The 22,149-nt window shown below is 41.2% G+C and overlaps 1 protein-coding gene across 1 annotated transcript in view; it reads left to right on the forward strand.

Annotated features, from left to right (window-relative positions):
- The window catches only part of CTTNBP2 (cortactin binding protein 2), a 196,976-nt gene that overhangs the window by 167,706 nt on the left and 7,121 nt on the right, over positions 1-22,149 (forward strand). The window contains 5 exon segments of the mRNA XM_005285758.5: positions 2,712-2,917; positions 3,246-3,431; positions 9,743-9,803; positions 10,906-11,038; positions 13,637-13,738. Of these exon segments, the coding sequence (XP_005285815.2) occupies positions 2,712-2,917; positions 3,246-3,431; positions 9,743-9,803; positions 10,906-11,038; positions 13,637-13,738 (688 nt within the window).

The following is a 22,149-nucleotide window of genomic DNA, read 5'->3' on the forward strand; positions in this document are numbered from 1 at the left end:
AGGGAATAAACAATAAAAATAAACATAGCTACAATGAATACTTACTGGATTTATCTTGGTTGGCAGTGTGGTAATTAATAGTGTTGGCATTTAAATGGCGATAATTAGGTTTCATTGATGCCTCACTGGGTGCTATTCTTTCAACCTATCTGACTGAACAGTATGCTCAGCAAGACATCAGTGGCAGCTGTTTTTGCAGCCAGAAGTGTGTTATACCTTTCTCTTTTGAAAATGGCAATTTAGGCCGATGAACACTAAAATATTAAGCCAGTTTAACTACATTGGTCAGGGATGTGAAAAATCCACACTCCTGTGTGGTGTAGTTAAGCCGACCTAAGTCCCTGTCTAGACAGCGCTAGGTTGATGGAAGAATTCTTCCGTTGACCTAGCTACCATGTCTTAAGGAGGTGGGTTACCTACACCAATGGCAGAATCCTCCCATTGGCATAGGTAACACCTATACTGAAGCACTACAGTGGCACAGGTGCAGCAGCTTAGCCTTTTAAGTGTAGACAAACCCTTAGATTCTGGAGAGCAGAACAAGTAAATTAGGAAGACTCCAGTTCCATGGCTCTTGCTGATTTTCTGTGCCCTTGTATTTCTGTTGTCCTTGGTCTTGAGAATTAAGTGTGATCTTCCAAAGGGAGTTTTTTGTTTTGTTTTGTTTCATCATGATGTATAAAGTAGGGTTACCATACGTCCGGATTTTCCCGGACATGTCCGGCTTTTGGGGGCTCAAATCCCCGTCCGGGGGGAAATCCCCAAAAGCCGGGCATGTCCGGGAAAATCGGGAGGCTCGGCCGGGGCCTCTTTGTCTGGGGCCGGGGGCATAGTGCCGGGCCGGGGTCCGGGCCGGGCCAGGGTCGCGGTGCCGGGGTCCGGGCTGGGCGCGGGGCCGGGGTCCGGGCCGGGAGCCGGGGCCGGGGTCCGGGCCGGGAGCCGGGGGCGCGGTGCCGGTCCGGGCCCGCGGGGCCGGGAGCCGGGCCGGGCCCGCGGGGTCGGGGAGCCGGGCCGGGCCCGCGGGGCTGGGGGCCGGGCCGGGGTCGGGGAGCCGGGAGCCGGGCCCGCGGGGCCGGGAGCCGGGGAGTGCGCCGGGCCGCCGGGGGTGGTCGGCCGGGGCCAGCACCCCAGGGCCCGAGCCGACCCAGGCTGGAGCCGCCGGGGGGCCAGCCTGGGCCGCGCCTCCTCCCCCCCCCCTACCTGCTTCAGGCTTCCCGCGAATTAAATGTTCGCGGGAAGCAGGGGAGGGGGCGGAGACTTTGTGAGGGGGCGGAGTTGGGGCGGGGGCGGGGGCGGGGCCCCGGGGAGTGTCCTCCATTGGGAGGCACAAAATATGGTAACCCTATATAAAGGAGGTGTGAAAGAGACTTTTCTTAGCGCTTTTCCCCCCTTTCTTTCCCCTCCCCCTTGTTTTATACTTAGAAATATAAAATAGGCTCAAGGCTAGTGTTTGTTGATATTGTAGGACTTAATAGATTCTCATGTATTTTGGGAGCTTGAGCAGGACATGCCGGAATGAAAGACAGACACAGGGATTGACTTAAACGGCCAGATGCAACTTTATTAACTTAACAATCGGGAGGGTGTTATATGACCACCTCTAACATTCCAGACATTTAACTGGCTGCAGATTTACAGGACATGTATCATATAACTAATAACCAAGATAGATGCTCTTCAGCCTACCCTTCATATGCTGCTTGATTCTGTAGCCTGTCATCCTCCCCACATGTGAGGATGTGGGTACAGGGTATCAAAGGGGACCTGTCTGCAAAGATTTCATGTCCCCCTTCTCTTTATAGGCCCAAGTTCACCAGCAAATTCCCAGGTCTCATTTACCTCTGGGAGCTGACACTGTATAGCCTTTATCTGCATTTGTACACTAGCTGCAAGTTGCGACAAAAAACATTCCTATATTATTTCTTAATATTATTTATCTTCTCTTTTAACCCAGCTGTGCCTCCACAATGTTGTAAGCAAGGCAAAAAAAATCACCAGACTGTTGCCAGTTTGACCCAATGAGGAAAAATTCTAAAAATTCTAAAAATCCGAAAACAGACAGTTGGTCAGACCACGGCATCCTGAAGCACAGCTTAGTATACATCAACTACAGGGAAGGAAGGCAGAGCAGTCATAAAGACAATATGGCTCATGAAATCCTGGACAGGTTTCGAATTTTGGGAAGGAGCATAATAGCTAATTGGCTTCTCCATTCCCTCCCCCACCCCCAAGCCAGCCAGGGGCAGGTAAAGAAAGCCTCTTCCTCATGCACATTTCTCTATGTAACTGATATTAGAGGAGGGGCTGCTCCAGCTCTCCCTCCTCCCCTTTATTTGGGAGTTTGGGCATCATGCATTTTAGTTTGACCAAACATCATCCCTCTGCCTTGCGCTGATTGGGGAGGGGAGGGTATTTCAGACAGACGACAGATGAAGGAAGAAGGATATCAAATTTTAATGGAAACCACTTTTCTTCTAACTCTTTGGACAAGCATTTGAGTTAAATTGTTAACAAAAATAAAAAATGCAAGCCACTTCCTCTTTCGGTCAGGCTATCCAAAGATGTCGGTTTCTAATGTTAAAACAAAAATAAATTAAAGGCATAAAATCCTTTTCCCCTACCCTACTTGTAAGTCATCTTTAATAAATAAGATATGTGTAAAACATGTTTGTTAACTTGTCCTGATTCTAAAGTTTTCTGTATGCTTCAAGGTGGCTGTCCAAATTATGGAACACTGTCATTGCTCCCAGAGTTCAAGAAGCAATACTCTCCAGAGCCTCTGTGAAGAGACCGTCTGCACTGGGACAAACAGCAGCCAAAAAAAATCCTAGTCAAGGCCAACAGGCTGTGGTGAAAGCAGCTCTCAGTATCTTGCTAAACAAAGCTGTTCTGCATGGCTGTCCTCTTCCACGAACAGGTAACAGTGAACAAGCTCAGCTAGAAAGCAAGCAGTTGTATACTGGAATTTCTTAAGCAGGATTAACATTATTTAATGATTTTTTTAAAAAATAAATGTAGCACTTTTCATCAGGATATTTCAAAGCACGTTAGAAAAGATGTCAGTACATAACATAGTAATTTCACAAATACGGTAAGTCTTGTGACTAAAAGAGTTTGATCCCATTGAACGGAATATTAATGAGAAATCCTAGAGGCCATGTTATTTCTTTGCTAATTGCATATCACTGCTATGGCTGCAATGCACTATCAGCATTTTTTAAAAATGTGTATTAATATTGTTTCAGATCTGGATAGATATATAGCAGACTTTAAAGGAGGAAATTTCCCCTTAGCCATGGTTTCAAGCTATAAAAATTGTAATAAGAAAAGAGGAGAGAATGCTTCCTGGAGAAAGGTGAGCACAAGTCCTCGTAAGAAGTCAGGCCATTCATCTTCCCAATCATGGAATAAGCAGGAGGCAAATACAGAAGGTAAAGCTTGTTATTTTGGGCCACAGAAAACATGTTAGTCTTTTGTGATTGGGGGGTGGGGGAAGTGGGAGTGTTTTTGAGATGAGTAGATATGACCCTGGAAGGAAAATGGTTTTTATTTTTTTCATGTTTGAACTTCCTTTTGATTCTCAGCAAAAACAAGGTACATTTAATGTTCACTTCTTTTGAAAATTGTTCAGCTCTTTTGCTCTTTTTCTGGTGCTTTTGAAATAGCCTACTTAAATTTATTTTTGTTCTGGTTAAATGTCTTTCCTGTTATTTATAGCACATAAAGTGTTAAATGACATAGTAAGCAACTCAGTTAAATAATCTCATTGTTTTGCACCCTTTTTATATATATATATATACGCAACAATAATGTAAATGGTTATAATAGAAATAATAAAAATCAGACATACTTTCTCATTTTATGATCCTTTCACTTTTGCCAGCTAAGTAGAATCAAGCCAGGTTAGGACTTGGATGGGAGACCTCCAAAGAATAAGATAGGGACTGTAGGAAATGATGTTGGAGATGCAGTTGGTGGCACTCTTTCCTCTACATCAGAATGTTCAGATGGGCAAAAGTCTCTGGATTTTAAATTGCAGGCTTTTTTCTAAGGTTTCCTCTTCATTGCCAAAAATAAATCTAAAAAATCCAGAGTTCATGTAGGGAAAGACATTGTATTGTAGAGGTTCTAAGAGGTTACTATATAATTTCAAGTATGCTAATTAATAGTTGCTTGATACTTTATATGATAACTGGTTTGATGCAACTACAATAGTGTGGCAGATATAATTAATAAGTGGCATTTATAAATTTATAATGCCTGTCACTCAGAGATCAGCCAGTAAATGGTTAATGATAAACTATACAGGGACTGCATAATCCATATGCAAAATCAACCACTTCTGGAATGGAAAATAGCATTCTTTAAACAGCACACAGAGAGGACACCAGAGGGTGCTGCAACCCAGGTTGATGAAGGTTGCTTGAGCTCTGAAGTAGTCCACGGGAATCCCTGAACATCATCCCCTAAACCCCACCATCCAACCCCTAGAAATATTGTGCCTGACTACTGAAACCCCCAAGGTGCCCTCTAGCTCTGCATCTTCCTCTCCAGATCTGAAAGCACTGAAAAAACAGAGATCTGCCTCCCCGCTTCTGCAAACAAAATGGTGCCTGAATCTGATGGAACGCAGCTGATGGTTTATTACAACAGATGGCTGCAGAGACTGTTGAAATTAAATCTAGTTTCTACCTTACCACCGTGCCTCAGATTCAGAGTGCCCTTACACACTCTATCCAGATGGAATAGGGAAATAGAACACAGAATTTCTGAAGTGGAAGATAGTCTCAAAGAGAACAAATTACAGGCTATGAAGAACTGTAATGATATCCAGACTATTAAGACTAAGCTAATTGATCTAGACAGTGGCTCACAGTGTAACCTGAGAATTGTGGGTGTCCCTGAGGGAATAAGGAAAGGCAAACCCTCTGAATTTGTCCCTAAGTAAATTGTTGGATCTGCTGGTAGATTTTTGTTTTGAAATAGAGTGGGCACACCGGGCCATAGACCTCCCTGCCAGCTCCAGGAGGTCAGCCCAGAGCACTGATGGTGAAGTTCCTGAAGTTTACCACTTAAGGACCTTATATTGCAAAAATCAATAGAAAAAAAAGAAGCTCTTGGGGGAGAACCAGCCATTAAAATACTGCTTTTTGAAGATTATGCCTGTGATATGGTTGCAGTGAGGGAAGCTTTTAACCAAGCACAGAATTTGGCTAAGAAGATGGACTAGAATTATTTTATTAAATATCCGGCAATGCTCAATATTAAAGATGGCAACAAGATAGTATCAGTCAGGTCCCCCTAGAAGGCAGAAAAATACCTCAAAAATCTGTAAACTCCTCCCTCGCAAGAGGAGAAATATATGGAATGATTCGACTGTATGGAATTTATGTATTGTTCCCTGAGATCTGATATGGCTGCTCTAAATAAGTTGATAGGTGCTAACTGATTGATATGTGTGTGTTTGGTTTTTTTGTCGGTAATAGGTGATTAGTATAGTTGTAATGTTTGGGGCCCCAGGGACTGTGATGATGTCCAAATTTTACCTGATCCGGTTTCCCCTTTGGGTGTCAAGTGTATATTTTTGAACAGTTTAAACAGATTCTTCTTTGTGATTTCATGGAACTAATGTGCGTTTCTCTCGCCACTATATTTTATGTTTTGGGTTTTTTAATTAATTATTTAATTCCTCTTTCTGTCCTCCGTCTTGTTACCCCTCCAGGGTAACAAGACGGAGGACAGAAAGAGGAATTAAATAATTAACGGAGGACAGAAAGAGGAATTAAATAATTAATTAAAGAGGAACAATTTCCTTCTCACTCCTGTAGAATATGTACTGGGAAGTGACATCCTACCCCTGGGCTGTATAACTTTTGCTGCTTAGATACGTAAGAATTGTGTGCTACTCAGGAAAATTTGCAAATTTCTCATTTATTCTCAAAGCAGCTTTATATTTTATCCAGTATATTTTAACAATGATGGCTCCAGTAATTAAATGTCTCTCGTGGAATATAAAGAGTTTTAATAACCTTGTTAAAAGAAAAAAAAATATTCAGTCCTTTAAAAAGAAAGCATTGACACTGCAATTCTCCAGGAGATGCATCTGACAGAACTTGAAGCTTGTAAACGGAATAGAGATTAGGTAGGCTTCTCAATTTCTAGTTGTTTTAAGTCTATGTGAGGGGTGTTGCTATACTAATACATAAAAAGTTGACTGTAAATATTCTGAGCACAAGTTCTGGCAGGGAGGGCAGATTTACTGTCCTCAAGGCTAAAATTAGCAATTCTATAATCATATTTGCCAATTTCCACAAGCCAAGTCAGGGTGATCCCAAATTTGTTCATAATTTTTTTATGAATATAAATGACATGGGACACCATCTGTTATTAGAGCTGGAGACTTCAGCGAAACACTAGACCCGGTCCTTGATAAATCTGCTCCATCTCCATATAAAAACATGATTACTTGTCAGGTATTCCATACATACATGACTGATTTAGGTTTACAAGATGTGTGGAGATTGGCTAATCCTATGGCCAGAGACTATAGTTGTTGTTTTTTGTTTGTTTTCCTGCAGCTCATTCAACATATTCAGAATTGGACTATTTCTTAGTGTCAGAAGACTTGATCAGTTCTTTCACTGATTATGGCATTTGTGCTATTGTATAGCTGACTGTGCTCCTACATACATTTGTCTGTTAGGCGTCCAGAATATGTACCCCTAACTAAAATGTGGAGCTTAAATACCATTCCGCTGTTTGATACATCACGTGTTAACTCTCTCCAACAAGAGTTAGAACTTCAAAAAAAAAAAAAAAAATGCCCCCACCACTTCATCAGCTGCCACACTTTGGGAAACATTTAAAGCCTTCATCAGAGGCCATACCATCTCTTATGCCACCTATAAAAAGACATGGAGAGAACACAGAATTGAAATCAATACACTTCTGTCCCAAAAGGCAGCTTGCTTTATTCAGTTTGAAGCAAAACTACTGGGAATCTGGCGAGAGAGCTGGCAAGCTGTCAGCATACAGACTTAAGCAAAAGGCTAACAATAATTACTACACAGTCCAAGGTCTTTCTTGGGTTTAATAATAACTGTAATTACAGTTTCACTTAGAGTAGGCAGGAGAGTTTGCTCATTCTTGGTCTCACTGAACATGTTCAATATGTAGGTGTTAAAGTTTCAGAGAACTTTTTGTAAAAATTCAGTTGGAAATCTTCCATAACAGACATGGCTCCAATAATTTGCATCAACTGATTGATGATCTTGCCACTTAGAGAGATGCTAAAGAACCTTTAGCTGTTATTTCTTTAGATGCTGAAAAGGCTTTTCAACGCATACCCTTTTTAACATATTAGCAAAATTTTGGACTTGGTATATACACCTCTACCCCAATATAACGCGACCCTATATAACATGAATTCTGCTATAACGTAGTAAAGCAGTGCTCGGGGGGGGGGGGGGGGGGGGGCTGTGCACTCCGGCGGATCAAAGCAAGTTCAATATAACACGGTTTCACCTATAACGCGGTAAGATTTTTTGGCTCCCAAGGACAGCATTATATCGAGGTAGAGGTTATTTCTTATTATTTATTTCTTGGATTAAGTTTTTATACTCCAATCTAACTTCCAGGGTAGTTACCCATAGTATCATTTCTGCCCCATTTCCATCAAAGAGAGGTATGAGGCAGGGCTGCCCCCTTTCTCCTTTTCTGTTTGATTTAGCTCTAGAACCTTTAGCCATTGCCATCTGAACAAATCAAAATATGTATGGTATCAGGGTGGGCCAAACAGAACACTAAATTATGCTCTATACAGATGATGCTCTTGTGTCTACGCCTAAGGTTACCATTCCTAACCTTCTAACCACTGTTAATAAGTTTAGATTCAGGATATAAAATTAATTACGGTAAATCAGAAATCTTGTGCATTAACAAATATGTTCACAAAGGCCTTTTCTCAAATTGGGATTTTCAGTGGCAATACTCTTTTATATGAAGTATTTAGGAATACTGATTCCCCAAAATATTCAGGACATCCCTAAGACAAATATATAACCAGTTACTGTACAAATGGCTAACAATTTGGGGAGATGGAGTTTAACCCTCAATGTGTGGGGTAAAATTAATATACTGAAAATGAATGTCCTTCCTAGAATTTTATGTCCCTATTTCTAGTCCTCAAATTGTTTTTAAGAAATTCAGTAATATTTTAAGAACGTTTCTTTGGGTTGCAGGTAATTTGGGCTCTGAACAAATTACACCTCCCTGACTCTGTGAGGATTTCTTTTTCCCAGCTTGGAAAATTATTGATATCTCCTTTTTGTTAATTAATGCATCTTTGTGGTTATTAGATGTGAGTACACAGACTCCTCCTTGGATTCAGGTTGAACCAGTTTGATATTGAAAGCTAAGATGGAGCCCTCCCCCTTAAGTTTCATTCTTGGATATGTTCCTGGTACCTGGGGAAGATTACCTGGTAACAAGGCAGCGTGGTTCTAACATGCAGCTTATGTTGCTAAAAAATTAATACTGCAAAAAAGGAAAAATCGATTCGCACCAAATATTGATGCCAGGCTCAGTGATATGGCTGTCCTTGCAGCTAACAAACAAACTGGCATTGTGCAAAAAAGGAATGTCTGAAAAATTCAAAGCCATTGGCTGACTTTTTAGAGGTCTGTGATTTACTGTGGACCCTGAAGATAGATATGTTGCTTCCCCTCCACTCCCTTTATCTTAACCCTCTTTATTTGCTACTTGTATTATTTTGAATCTGCTATTTTGGTATATTTGTTGTATTTGGAAAAAATAATAAAAATTATAAATAAAAAAACAGCCCACAGCAAGATTCTACACTATTCAGAACTAAAACTGAAGAATACCCTATACAACTGAAACTACAGGGAGGATTTTAGGCAGCCAGAATGAAATTTCTGAAGGTGTAATTTAGATAACCTATTATGCATAACATTCCTACTCTGGTAACAAGTACCATGCTATTTTTAATGTCCACAAGTGAGAGGTCTAACCTCAGCTTTATGTCTTAAATAAAAGAGATGGCCATCCCAGCAGCACAATACCCCCTAACCCTATGTTAAGATATTGGTTTGTTCAGTACTGACTCTGGGGAAAGAGTGCTATTTCTGAATTGCCACTACCACTTCCTAAAGCAGACTGGGTTTGCTCGGTAGTCTTCCATCCAAATTCTGACCAGATCTAATCCCGCTTAGTTTTTGAGAGTTGATGTGAACACAGCTCAGGGTGATAAGGTTATTGGTGTCATATCTTGTATCTAAGGATCCTTTTGCACTCTTGGTAACGTATATTAAGAATAAACATTTGGAGGGAAACTGAGACAAAATGGGACAGTGGATTTCATTTTAATAGCCTTTCACCTCTGAGTTCAAATGCTCACTCTGATAAGAAGTAATGATGAATTGGTTGGTTTCCTTCTTTTTGAGAGGACCAATACTAGTGTCAGTAGTCGCTGTGTTGGCAGAACTTGGTGGGGGAAAGACTACCTATATCAGGCCCCACTCAGGCCCCTTTGTGCCATTGCAATAGTGCCATGGAGCCTTAACGTGATCTTGACAGGACACAGGGGGCGTGCTGTGCTCTGATAATAGCTGATGATCAGCAAATAGGAATATATTTTACCTATTCATTACAGCTTTTAAAATGAAGAAAACAATAGAATTATGCTGAGTACTAACAAGTTAACTTCCCCCCTCTCGTGCAGGTATAAAAAGAAAGAATGTGTTGCAACAAAATTGCAACAAAATGGCTTCTCTTATCAAAAAGTAAGTCAGGTGTTTTTTTTCTTTTAGCACACTTATCAAAGAGCACAGATACTACTGTGTCAAAAACCAGTTCACTCTTATGAGTAAGTGAAGGGTTTATGTTTGATATGGTTACTTTTGGTTTCCGAGCTGAAGAAGTGTAGGCTTTTTAATTCTAATTTGGGGGGGAGGGGGGATTGGAGGCTTTTAATTATAATTTAGAACCTATTTCAGTAGCTCAAACCTTGCCACAGAGTATGTTCCTTTATTTATTATTAGAATTTTCTAGAAATTGGGGAATATTTTATAAAACTCCTCTTACTTTGGCTTATAAAAAGCAGAAGGCTGTCTTTTAATCCAGAGGTGTACAAAGAAGACCCTCTGGCTATTTCAGCCTACTGAATGGAAATCTGAAGTTTGTATAATATGTGCATTTTAGTCTAAATGATATGGAATATCTTTAAGTAGCTACTGAGCAAATGGTCCAAGGGGACTGCATTTTGTGCTGCCATATGCAAGAGACAACTCCAGATCTGAAATTCACATCTTTGCATATCACAGAATCCTTTATGTTTCTAGCAGTGGCTCCTTTTAATTTAAATAGTTCGGAATAGTTCCAAAAAAGGAGTGTGGGAGGATAGCTGCAGCGTTGAATTGGTGTAAGCAAAAGAAAGAAGAACTCTCCTGCCGAATGGCATTTGTACTTGTCACACAAAAGCATCTTTTGCGAAACAATGGAGAGAGCAGATTAAATTGTGTACAAGAGGGTCTATTATGAAGCAACAAAATTAAAGACTGACAACTACTGATGCCTAAACTGGATGCTATTTCCATTCTGCTTGTTGGTACATCCTAAAGTAGGGGCGTTACTGAATGGACAGTGTAGTTATACAATCTTTGTGAAAGGATGATACCATTTCCCAGTGCCCCGTATGTGTATATGTGTATATATATATGTGTGTGTGTGTGTGTGTGTGTATATATATATGTTTATGTATGTGTGTGTATGTGTGTATATATATATATATACACACACATATATATATATAATGTATGTATGTATGTATATATATTGTGCCATAGCCCACTTTCAGTTGTCTTGTCTCTTGTTTTGTTTTCATAGCTCTTCAGAGAATGAGCAGCTAAAAGTGTTAAATCTGGAGCAAAGGTTGTCCCTTGGTTCTGATGATGAAGTAGATCTTGTGCAGGAACTTCAAAGTATGTGTTCCAGCAAATCAGAGTCTGATATAAGCAAGGTAACATTGCGGTTTAAATAATTTACATCATAATCATATGTAGTTGTTTAATCCATAATAGATCTTAGATTTTAAAATATTTTTAATTAACTGGAGATGTGCTAAAATATACTAATATATTATATGCGTGATAGATTTTATTATGATTTATTTTATTTTTTAAAAAGTTTAACCTTAAATGTCATGTCATACACTCAGGAATTTGCAGTGGATGCTAAAATGTATTGATTCATAAATGTTAGAGAAGCTAAAGTGCTATCAGATAATCTGCTTCAATGCATTATTGTTCTCCACATCATATTCTCTTTCACCAGCCTAATTTTAAGTGATTGAATCAGTTGTGTTTTCATTACTTCCATTGGGAGACTATTTCATAGTCTAATAGGAATATAAAGCTTTTCTGATGCACATTGTACACTTACTTTGCTTACCATAATCCCATTATACCTAATTATACCCTCAAGGATCTCCGTAAACAATTCCCTTGTTGTTTAAACCTTTCCAACAATTTTGTTTTATTGCACATTCTGTGTGATCTTAGATACCAACAAACTTTTAATCAAGAAATAATTGTGGTGGAAAGCTTTGTAATCCTGTTTTAATTCCCTGTGAAGTTAAGTTTTAGCAGCTGTATGCTATGAGCCAGATGCACTGAAGCTGCACCAGCTAATCCCTTGGCATCTCAGCGGGGATTCACTCCAAGGCCATGTCTGGACTAGGGAAAATAGATGGTTTAAAAGCATGTTAGCTAACTCATTTTAACTAACATTTTTAAACACTTGGGTAGACAGGGTTTAACACTTTTAAAATGTATTTACTGGTTGTGGCAATTCTAAAAGGCATGGCTTAGGGGACAGCAGCTGGTGTCATTGACACTGTTCTTCCTAGCCAGAATAGGGAAGGACAAGATGAAGAATATTTAAAGAAATTAGATGTATTAAAGTTGGCAGAGCCTGATGAAATTCACCCTAGGACTGAAGCAATCTTGGAACCATTAGCAATTATCTTCACGAACTCATGAGGGATGGGTGAGGTCCTAGAGGACTGAAGAATGGCAAACATATATAGTACCTATCTTTAAAAAAGGGGAACAAAGAGGATCTGGGAATTATAGACCAGTCAGTCAGCCTAACTGCGATAACTGGAAAGATTCTTACAAATTGATTGTTTAATAATTTTGCCAGTATCTAGAGTATAATAGGGTGATAAGTAATAACCAGTGTGGATTTATCAAAGACTAAAGCATGCTGACCCAGCCCAATTTCCTTCTTTGACAGGGCTACTGGCTAGTGGATAGGGGCAGAGAAGTAGACATGATTTATTTTGAATTTAGTTACGTTTTTGACACTGTACTTACATGATGTTCTCAGAAGCAAACTAGGGAAATATTGTCTAGATTAAATTACTATAAAGTGGGGCCCAAATGGCTGAAAAACTGTACTCAAAGAATAGTCATGGTTCATTGTCAAATTTGGAGGATATATCTAGTGGGATTCCATTGATGACTTGGATAATGCAGCAGAGAGAATGCTTATAAAATTTGCAGATGACACCAAGATGGAAGGGGTTGCAAGCACTTTTGAGGACAGGGTTAGAATTCAAAATGACCTTGATAAACTAGAAAATTGGTCTGAAATTAAAGTTGAGTAAAAATTGAATAAAGAGAAATTCAAAGTATTACACTAAGGAAGAAAAAAATCAACTGCACAGCTACAAAATGGGGAATAAGTGGCTAGGCAGTAGTACTGTTGAAAAGGATCTGGGGGTTATAATGGATCACAAATTGAATCTGAGTTAAAAATGTGATGCAGTTGCAAAACAGGCAAACATTATTCTGTGGTGTGTTAACAGGAGTGTTGTATGTAAGACATGATTAGTAATTGTTTCGCTCTACTCAGTGCTGGTGAGGCCTCAGCTAGAGTACTGTGTCCGATTTTGGGTGCCATGCTCTAAGAAGGATGTGGACAAATGAGAGAATCCAGAGCAGAGCAACAAAACTGTTAAAAAGTTTAGAAAACCTGGCCTATGAGGAAAGATTAAAAAAATTGGGCATGAGAAAAGAAGGCAGAGTAAAGTATGAAAATATGTTAAGGACTGTTATAAAGAGGATGGTCATCAACTGTTATCTATCTCCAATGAAGGTAAAACAAACTTAATCTGCAGCAAGGGAAATTTAGGTTAGATCTTAGGATAACTTTCTAACTACAACGACAGTTAAACACTGGTATCAAGGGTTATGGAATCCCCATCATTGGAGGTTTTTAAGAACAAGTTAGACGAACACCTGTCGGGTGGTCTTAGGTAGACTTGTCCCTGTGTCGTCCCCCCCCCCCCCCGGGGGGAGAAAGAAGGGGTGATTGGACGTTGATCTCTGGAGGTCCCTTCCAGCTCTACATTTCTATGATGCTGTAAACTTAAATGAATCTGGCTCCCTTTTTTTTCTTGGATACAGTGAGGATTTATTAATCTTTCTTTGGAAGTTTACACACAACTCCAATAATCTCCCATGCAAAGTAAAACATGCATTAAAAACAGACCCCAAGAATCTTCAAAATGAAATATAAAGGACTTCCAAAATATTGTTTTCTTTTCTTTTAGATTGCTGATTCTAAGGATGAGCTGGTTATGTTCAGAAGCTCTCAAATTGATCCAATATTTTCAGCAAGCAGTACTAATCCAAGTAAATCGGTGTCACAAAAGGTATGGGACGCACAGTATGTTTCATAAGAGTGTAAAAAATACCTGTGTACAAACTATTTTGAAGATTTTCTAGAGCTCACTACAAATCTATGTTTGAATTCTTGGTGGGAATCAGAAAGATTAAAATGCCTTGACTTCTCTGTTAATTAGAGAGACAAGGTATTTACTGACCAGTTGGTAAACCGATATGATTAATAATGTTTATGAAACATACTTCAGGCACCGTGGGCCAAATTTTTCCCGGTATGTGTCCACCAAAGTCATTGGTCATTAAACCAGGTATGCATTTGGCCCATGTGTGATTTTTCATATTTACAGATGATATCTACTAGATAAGTATAGATAGTCATGATATTTCAATTATTTTAATCAAACTTTTCTAAAATTTGGACTTTTCTAGCATTCAGCATTTTCATAGTAGCCTTACAAGCTAAAGTGATTAAATGAACTGAAGTAGTCAAAATTCCTGTTACTTCTTGACACTAATTGCTTGAATATGGTTTGCTATGTCATCCTTATTAGTGATTACCAAACTATATGCCAGTTTGAACCAGATTACTCCTGAGTGTCTTCCCTAACTAGAAATGAGTCAGCCTGACATTGAGTGGAAAGCTCCCAGCTGGTGGAAATTTTGAGAAACTGAAACCAATTATAGTACAGGAGGCTGAGCAAGCAAGACATAGATCAGCTTTTTTTTTTTTTTTTTTTTAAATGGGGATTAACTTCTTTCCCTCTGAACTTGTTGTATGTTTCAGTGCACGGCTCTCTTGGCACCCTATCTTATAAGAAACCAAAAAAACCAGAAAGAATGAAGTCATTTGGAATTGGTCCTCCCACTTTTGGGAAACAAGAGTCCAGATGTAAACAGACAATATTAACTACAGGATAGTTTGAACATGTGATAGCTTAGGTGCCAAAAAGCTGCTGATTTGTTACTGGAGGGCATAAAGTTGTAAGTCAGAAAATAATTGGATGATCACAAGTATATTTGTTGAATGTCAGTTATTTTTCTGAAGAAACCATAGGGGGAAATTACCTAAATTCTTTGCAAATTACATCCGTTTGAAATCTATAAAGGGAAAACATTACTATATTAAAAAATTCAATATGTAGCATAATGATACTGAGTTCTGCAGCAACACTGAGACTCTGATAATACTTTACTTGTATAAATGTTGCCTTCCATTCTAGAATTCCAATGTACTTTATGCACAGCAATTTAGTCTTATCACCCCCCAGTGAAGTGTATCATCCATTTAGCGATGAAGAAACTGAAATGAATGACTTGCCCGAGACCACAGAGGAAATCTGTGATAGGTTTGGGAATGGAATCCCAACTCAGAGAGAGAGTTAAATTCTCCCTAATGTCACAAAATTAAAGTACAATTCTACATGGTACTGAAGGTATATTCTTGGCCAGAAGAGGCACTGGATTTAGGAGATCTGGACTGAATTCCTAGCTCTACCAGGAAGTAAGTAAGTAAGTAAATAAGTGTGTGTGTGTGTGAGAGAGAGAGAGAGTGTGTGTGTGTCTGACTGACTGACTGACTGACTTTGGGCAAGATACTCAATATCTCTGTGCCTCAGCTCCCTGTCTGTTCAATGGGGATAATGCTTCCCCATTGATGCTATGAGAACATTTATTATCTCTGTTGCCGTATCTATAGGGTTTCGTTTGGTGCCTAGCACCAGAGTATCAGAATGTGTTCCACATAAAATCAGTAGCAATAGTGAAGTCTCTAGTGGACTTCATGGAGTTTCTGGCACTTTTTCCTTTTGGGGTAAAAACTCAGTTTGGGGTTAAATTAGTGAATGTTGGTGAGGTGCAGCAAAGGGGGCTATATGTATACTTAGACAGCTAAAAGGAGTTATTTTGATGCATTAATAGAACTGAGGGGAAGCTTGCAAAGTAGGAAGCAAGGCAATCAGTCCTTCACTTTCCTTTTTTCATGAAATGTACAAAGAACATTTAAAGAAGGGGGTTGGTAGAATTTAATTAAATCAGCATTCAGTGAAATTCATGCTTCTCTAAAGATACTGGCCTATATCCTCAGCTACGGCTGAGAAACATAAATTCCAGCTTGGCAGGTGTGTGTGCGTAAAACTGGCCTTTGTGCTACTTTCATTCTAGGCCATCTAAGGGCTACCCTAAATTATGCCAGCTGCTGAAAGCCCCAAGAGGCAGATGTGGCAGCAGTGATTGCCAAGAAAAGGGAGCCCTAGCCATGCCTAACTTTTCCCCAGCTAGACATCCTACACTAGGATGACCCTTTTGTACCTGGCTACAGCAGATTTTTGTATGACCGTGTCTAAAATGCAAAATAGCTGAACACAAAATCAAGGCTACAATCTATATAGGATCCTCATTACAATAAGACCAGCAGAACTCCTTTAGCTCTTAAGATTTTTATGATCCGTGAGGGCAGCAGTAGTGGGATAAAGTATTGCCCCCTATTAGCAGTCGCACACAACTCACTGCTGAGTATAAATGCTGCCCTTGGGACATTCCAGTCAATTTCTTCTTGATCACAGTCAGTAAAGGAGTTCCCTTAAGAAACTGCACCTGATTGGCCATCACTCCAGCTCTTCACCAATTCCAACGATGCCTTGCCAGGTAACCTTTCATATCTGTTGGCTCTTCTTTGAGTGATGGTCCCTATGGCCTTCCACTGAGGGTTACACATGCACACCATGCGTTTGGAGCTGGAGAATTTGAAAGTAGTATCCGTTGGTCCGCACATGCGCCCTGGCTCACCTTGTGCTTCCATCCATGGCGATAAAGAACAGGGTGGACTCACCACATCTCCAGTTCCTTGTCGCCGCCGCATGGTCCTGGTCAGAACTTTCAGTGTCCATGTTTCTGACGCACTTTTAAATACGATGGTTGTACATAGTTTTATGAGTTTTATAATAGCTTTACCAATTTATTGTAGTTTTAGTGCTTAGTTTAGATTGATCTGGGGGGTTTTCTTCTTCATCATTCCTCCCCACACTCATTCCATCCCCCCCATCCCCCCCGCGCTTCCCTCCATACCCGCGAGCAAGTATTAGACTATGCCCAGGACTCCAGGCCTCAAACTCTGTGCCTCCTGCCTGCTCTCCTTCTCGGTCAGCACCAACACCCTCTCTACTGCTTGGGGGAGCTCAGAGTGCATCCAGGTGCAGTATTTGCCAGTCCTTCCCTAGCCACACCCAAGAAGGCCAGGCTCTGCTTCCAGAAGCACTTCATGGAGCTAGCCATGAGGCCTCATTCGGACTTAGGCCAGGGAACTCCCCCATACATCAGCCTGAATCAGCACAGAGCACACCTATTGCTACCATATCCAAATCTGGTGTCGGGGGAACTACCACCATGTACCCCATGGTGGGACCTAGTCAGGAGATAAGGAAGTATACCCATAAGCATGGGACTAAGTCTTCCTCAAAATCAAAGAAAGTGGACACGCCTTCCATGACTTCAAGCCATGGAGACGGAACTTGCGCTAAATCCTGTAGGCATGAGAAGAAATCCCACACATGGTGGGAAACGGCTGTTCCCAGCACCACTCCACCGGTACCGTCATCACTGGCATAAGATGTGGGATCCTCCCTTTCTGGGAAGGTCCATGGCGCTGGCACCAATACAAATCAAAGAGAGGGTGCCTCCATTTCTAGAGAGATTATTTCTCTGCCATGGGATATGCCCTGGGTATAGGACCCCTCACCATCCATTCCGATAATCTGCACCCTTCCGATGGTACTGCCATTTGAACTGGAGTCCGCATTCTCCTCCTCCAAAGAATCAGAAACAGGAGAGAAGCTGACCGTGTCATATCACCCCTACATACCTTCATGGAGACAGTCACATCTATAGCAGCATCCACCACTTCAACCATATCGGAGCCATTGGCACCCCATGCCATACCCCACAACCTCCCTAGGATCCATCCTATTGGTCATATTGGGGACTCTGGTCCCAATTTCACCCCCTTGGAACCATCCCAGTCTACGAGGGAATATTCGCCTGCCTCCCCTCTGTGGGTTCCTGCTCAGATCCACTGGGAGAGGAGGAACTCCTTAGTCCAGTCCCAGCGGTGCTGCCAGAACCGGTGAGATTTCACTCTTCATTTCCAGATGAAGTGGTTACTGCAGCATCCCCTTCTCTTCCGGATGACTTCAAGCAATTTCAGAAACTGTTGCAGAGAGTCGCGAGGGAACTCCAAATTCCCCTGCAAGAAATCCAAGGCACCCAGCATAAGCTACTTAATATCCTCCACACCTTGGGACCAGCCAGAATTAAATTGCCAATTAATGACGCTATTCTGTCCTGGGAGGCTCCAGTGTGGCACACCCCTGCACATGCACAGCTACCCCCCCAAAGTGGCCAAAAAACATTGCTATGTTCCTGCCAAGGGGTCTGAGTTCCTTTTTTCTCACCCTTCTCCAAACTCCCTAGTTGTCCAGGCAGCGACTGAACAAGCCAAGCAATATCACCCTTGATCTACAGCAGCCAATAAGGAGGGCAAGCATTTGGACCTTTTGGGGTGCAAGGTATTTTTCTTGTCTAGCCTTCAATTCAGGATTGTGAACAATCAGGCATTACTAGCCAAGTACGACTTCCTGAATTATAGTAAATTTGAGGAATTTACTGATAGTCTGCCACAACATGATCAGGCTCGTTTTCAGGTGCTTCTTGATGAAGGGAAGCTGGTAGCAAGAACAGCCCTCCAGTCGGCAGTAGATGCAGCAGATACCTCCTCCGTGGCCCTGGCTATGGCCATAGTCATGCATAGGGAGTCTTGGCTCCATTTCTCTGGTTTCCCATGGGAGATAGAGAACTATTGAAGATCTCTCGCTTTCAGTGAATCCCATTTTTTTAACCAGAAGATGAAAGAATCACTGCATATCCTCAAGGATTCCAGAGCCATCCTTCACTCTCTCGGCATCCACACTCCTGCCCCAAAGTTCAAATTCCACCGCCCACCATCCAGCCAACTCTGTGGGCCCCCCCATTCTACCTTCAGAGACCTGATGAGCCCCCGAGGAAATGCCAGTAAACTGTTATCTTGACTCCCGGGGCCCTCTTTTCAGGCTTTGCCATCACAGCTGCAACCTCTAGCCAAGAGGTATTTCTGAGATGACCCCAAGAGTTACCAACCACTGTGTCTATCACCTCACAACCCTCCTACCACCTTTGGGGTTGTTTAGCCCTCTTTTCCCACACTTTGAATCCGATAACAATGGACAAATGGATGTTGAACATCATCCACCATGGCTATACAATCGAGTTTATCATGCTACCTCCTCCAACACCCCTCCCTCCTGTCCTTTTCAGGGACCACTCTCATGACAGCATCCTCACCCAAGAGGTGAACTCCTTATTACAACAGGGAGCAGTAGAACGTGTTCCCACAGAATATCAGGGAAGGGGGTTTTACTCAACTTCCTGATATTCAAGAAGAAAGGCAGGGGGAGACCAATCCTTGAACTCCGACGTCTCAGTCACTTCATTCACAAACTCAAGTTTTGTATCATCACCCTGGCAGTGATTAGCCCATCCTGAGAGAAAAACATGGGGTTTACGGCTCTCAATATGAAGGACACTTATTTTCACATCAATGTCCATCCAGCACACAGAAATTTCCAGAGATTCACAGTGGGCACCTACCATTTCCAGTACAGGGTGCTCCCCTTCAGAATAGCCACCACTTCCAGAGTCTTTACCAAAAAAATTTCTGTCGTAGCAGCCTATGTCAAACTTTAGGGGGTCCTCATGTTTCTATATCTTGACAATTGGCTTCTAGCTGCGTGGTCCAGGCAAGAAACACAAGCTTCAACCTCCATGTTGTTCAACCTTCTTTTGTCCCTCGGAGTCAGCGTCGACATTGAGAAATCGATCATAGACTGCACACAGTCTCTTGACTTCATAGAGTCTGACATCATTCAGTCACAGCATGGGCCTATTTGCCAAAAGACATGTTCCAGGCAATGAGCAACATCATAACTTGCATTGTGAGCAATCCTATCTACCAGCCTGGACTTGCCTATCCCTCCTAGGCCACATGGCTTCATGTACACGTGACTCCTTTTGCATGACTCCACCTTTGCTGTATTCAGATGTGGCTCCAATCCATTTACTCACCAAACCATCATTCCATGGACTTCATGCTAATAGTCCCCACCAAGGTACTGTCATGACTTCAGTGATGGACAGACCCAGATCACATATGTATGGGGGGAGTCTCTTTCTTCCTTCTTCCCCAGACAAGACTATCATCATCGACACAGCCCTGGCAGGCTGCCGCTTGGACGATTATATGACACAGGGAACGTGGTCTCCCCAAGTATCCAGGATGCACATAAATATCCTGGAACTCCAAGCTGAGTGGTTTTCTTCCTCTTTTGATGCCATACTTGCAAAAGGAAAAGAAAAAGGGCCTAGAAAAATGAGAGAAGGACCAGATCAACAGAGAAAATGAGCACTGAGCTGCAAAACAGAAATCCAACATCAGAACAAGGGAACATGCACCTATGGGCATGTAGCCTGAAGGATAGCTAAAAAAAGTCTGTGATGCTGAAGTGCGGGATCTCAAGCAGCAAACCTAAAGGCAAGTTCTCCTTACACTTCCCATAAGCCCAGTGGGTGAACATCACCACCAAAGCACTCCATCCCCCATCGAGCACTGATTCCTTGAAATACCAAGCTCCAGCTCATCAGATGATATGGAGGCTCGGCACAAGAAGCCAAGTTAGGAGACACACAGAGCATGAGCAGCTCCTTGATATGCCTCTGTTGAAGCCCCTAGTCCTCAGTGAGACTGCCAGGAAGCCCACAGTACCAGCTCTAAGACATTGCTCTTGCCCTAGGATGGCCAGTGTAGAAGCTCTTGGAGCAAATAGGATGCTTTTTACGCTGAAGTCTGTGCTCATGCGGGAAATTCCAGTCTCAAAGCCGGTACCTCTTACCGTGAGGGCTCTGGCCCAGCTTGAGTAAAGATGGCAGAATTCAGCCCTATGTGATTAAAAATGTTCAAATAAATAAAATAAATTAGTTTTAGGAAAAAGCTTTCATTCATTAGCTGCAAGTCTCTGTTAAACTGCATTACAACAGTATAATATCTATAATATAACACTCCTTTTTAATGAGAAAATAAATTATAAATGTAGCTTTGTAGGTTCATTAAATGTTCTCTGTTCTGTTATTTTATAGGGTTTAAATTTAAGTCCCCTGTTCTGTATTGATAAGTAGAGGAGTTAGCATGTGTGACATAAACATAACAGCAGATTTTTATGAAGAGTTGTACAACGAAGCTAATTGCTTTGATGCCTTATAAAATGCAGCTGTCCAGCTATACCATGCATTCTTGAGTTATTACTTTTCTGAATTATCTTCTCACCTCTCTATTGTAACGCTTACTGTATTTTTTATTGGCCTATTGGCAGTTACCTTAAATATTTAAAATGTCACTGAGTATATTCCATATTTTTATTTAAAATCCAGAGATCAGTTCCCACTACAGTTTTGAAGGTAGATGAAAGTTTGGGACTGTACTTCTTTAGAGTGTTTTTCTTTTAACAAAGAAGGATTACCTACTGTATTGATATTCTTTTGTTATTTAAGCAAAGAAGTTCCTAACCCCATATGGCAGTGATTTGATATCTGCATGATTCAGAAACATAGCTGACTGCGTTTGTGCTAATATTATGAATTTTGATATCTGGCTACATGTTTTATTTTGTTAGTTAGCATGATTTTTTTTCTGTCAAACCTATATTATAGCATGGTTTGTAATAACTATATAAGCTTAGTTAATTATCTTGATGATAAATTGGAAACAAAAATTGTAAGTCATTCCAAGGTGCTGTTTTGGAAATATCTGTATTTTACTTTTTGACCAGTGCTATGGTGTAAGTGCAGTATGTTAAGGTTGGGCAGAACATGCATTTTCTCTTCCTCTGTACATTTCCTTAGCACAGGCAGTACTTGTTTCCTGGAAAAGATGGAAGAGAAATGTATATCCTGTCCTTAGGCCCTACCATATAAATCCGAGCAGTGCCTAGCAATCTTATTCTTCTCGTGGGAAGTTAGACTCGAGTATTAGCTGGTTTCAGGCTCCAAATTAGGAATCTGCAAACAGGTTTTTAAAAGTACCATCTGTTCTGCAGCAATACTGAAGACAGATGGAGATCCCCAGTGCCTCTAGTGCCTAGGGCTAGTTCATCTTTCTGCTCAATGCAGTTTCTGCCACAGCAAATCAGCTACTATATGAGTAGAAAGGAGCAATAAGAAAACTGCTTTCGTAAGAGGGATAATGTCACCTCATTTCTGTGGTGACAAGACATATTTTGGAGGGGAACTGATTTGGCCTATGCTGCATGCTAAGCAACTACCCTCTGTGCCGTGTGTGTGTGTGTGTGTGTGTGAGAGAGAG

This window comes from Chrysemys picta, chromosome 1 (assembly GCF_011386835.1).
Source record: "Chrysemys picta bellii isolate R12L10 chromosome 1, ASM1138683v2, whole genome shotgun sequence".
NCBI classification, from domain to species: Eukaryota; Metazoa; Chordata; order Testudines; family Emydidae; genus Chrysemys; species Chrysemys picta.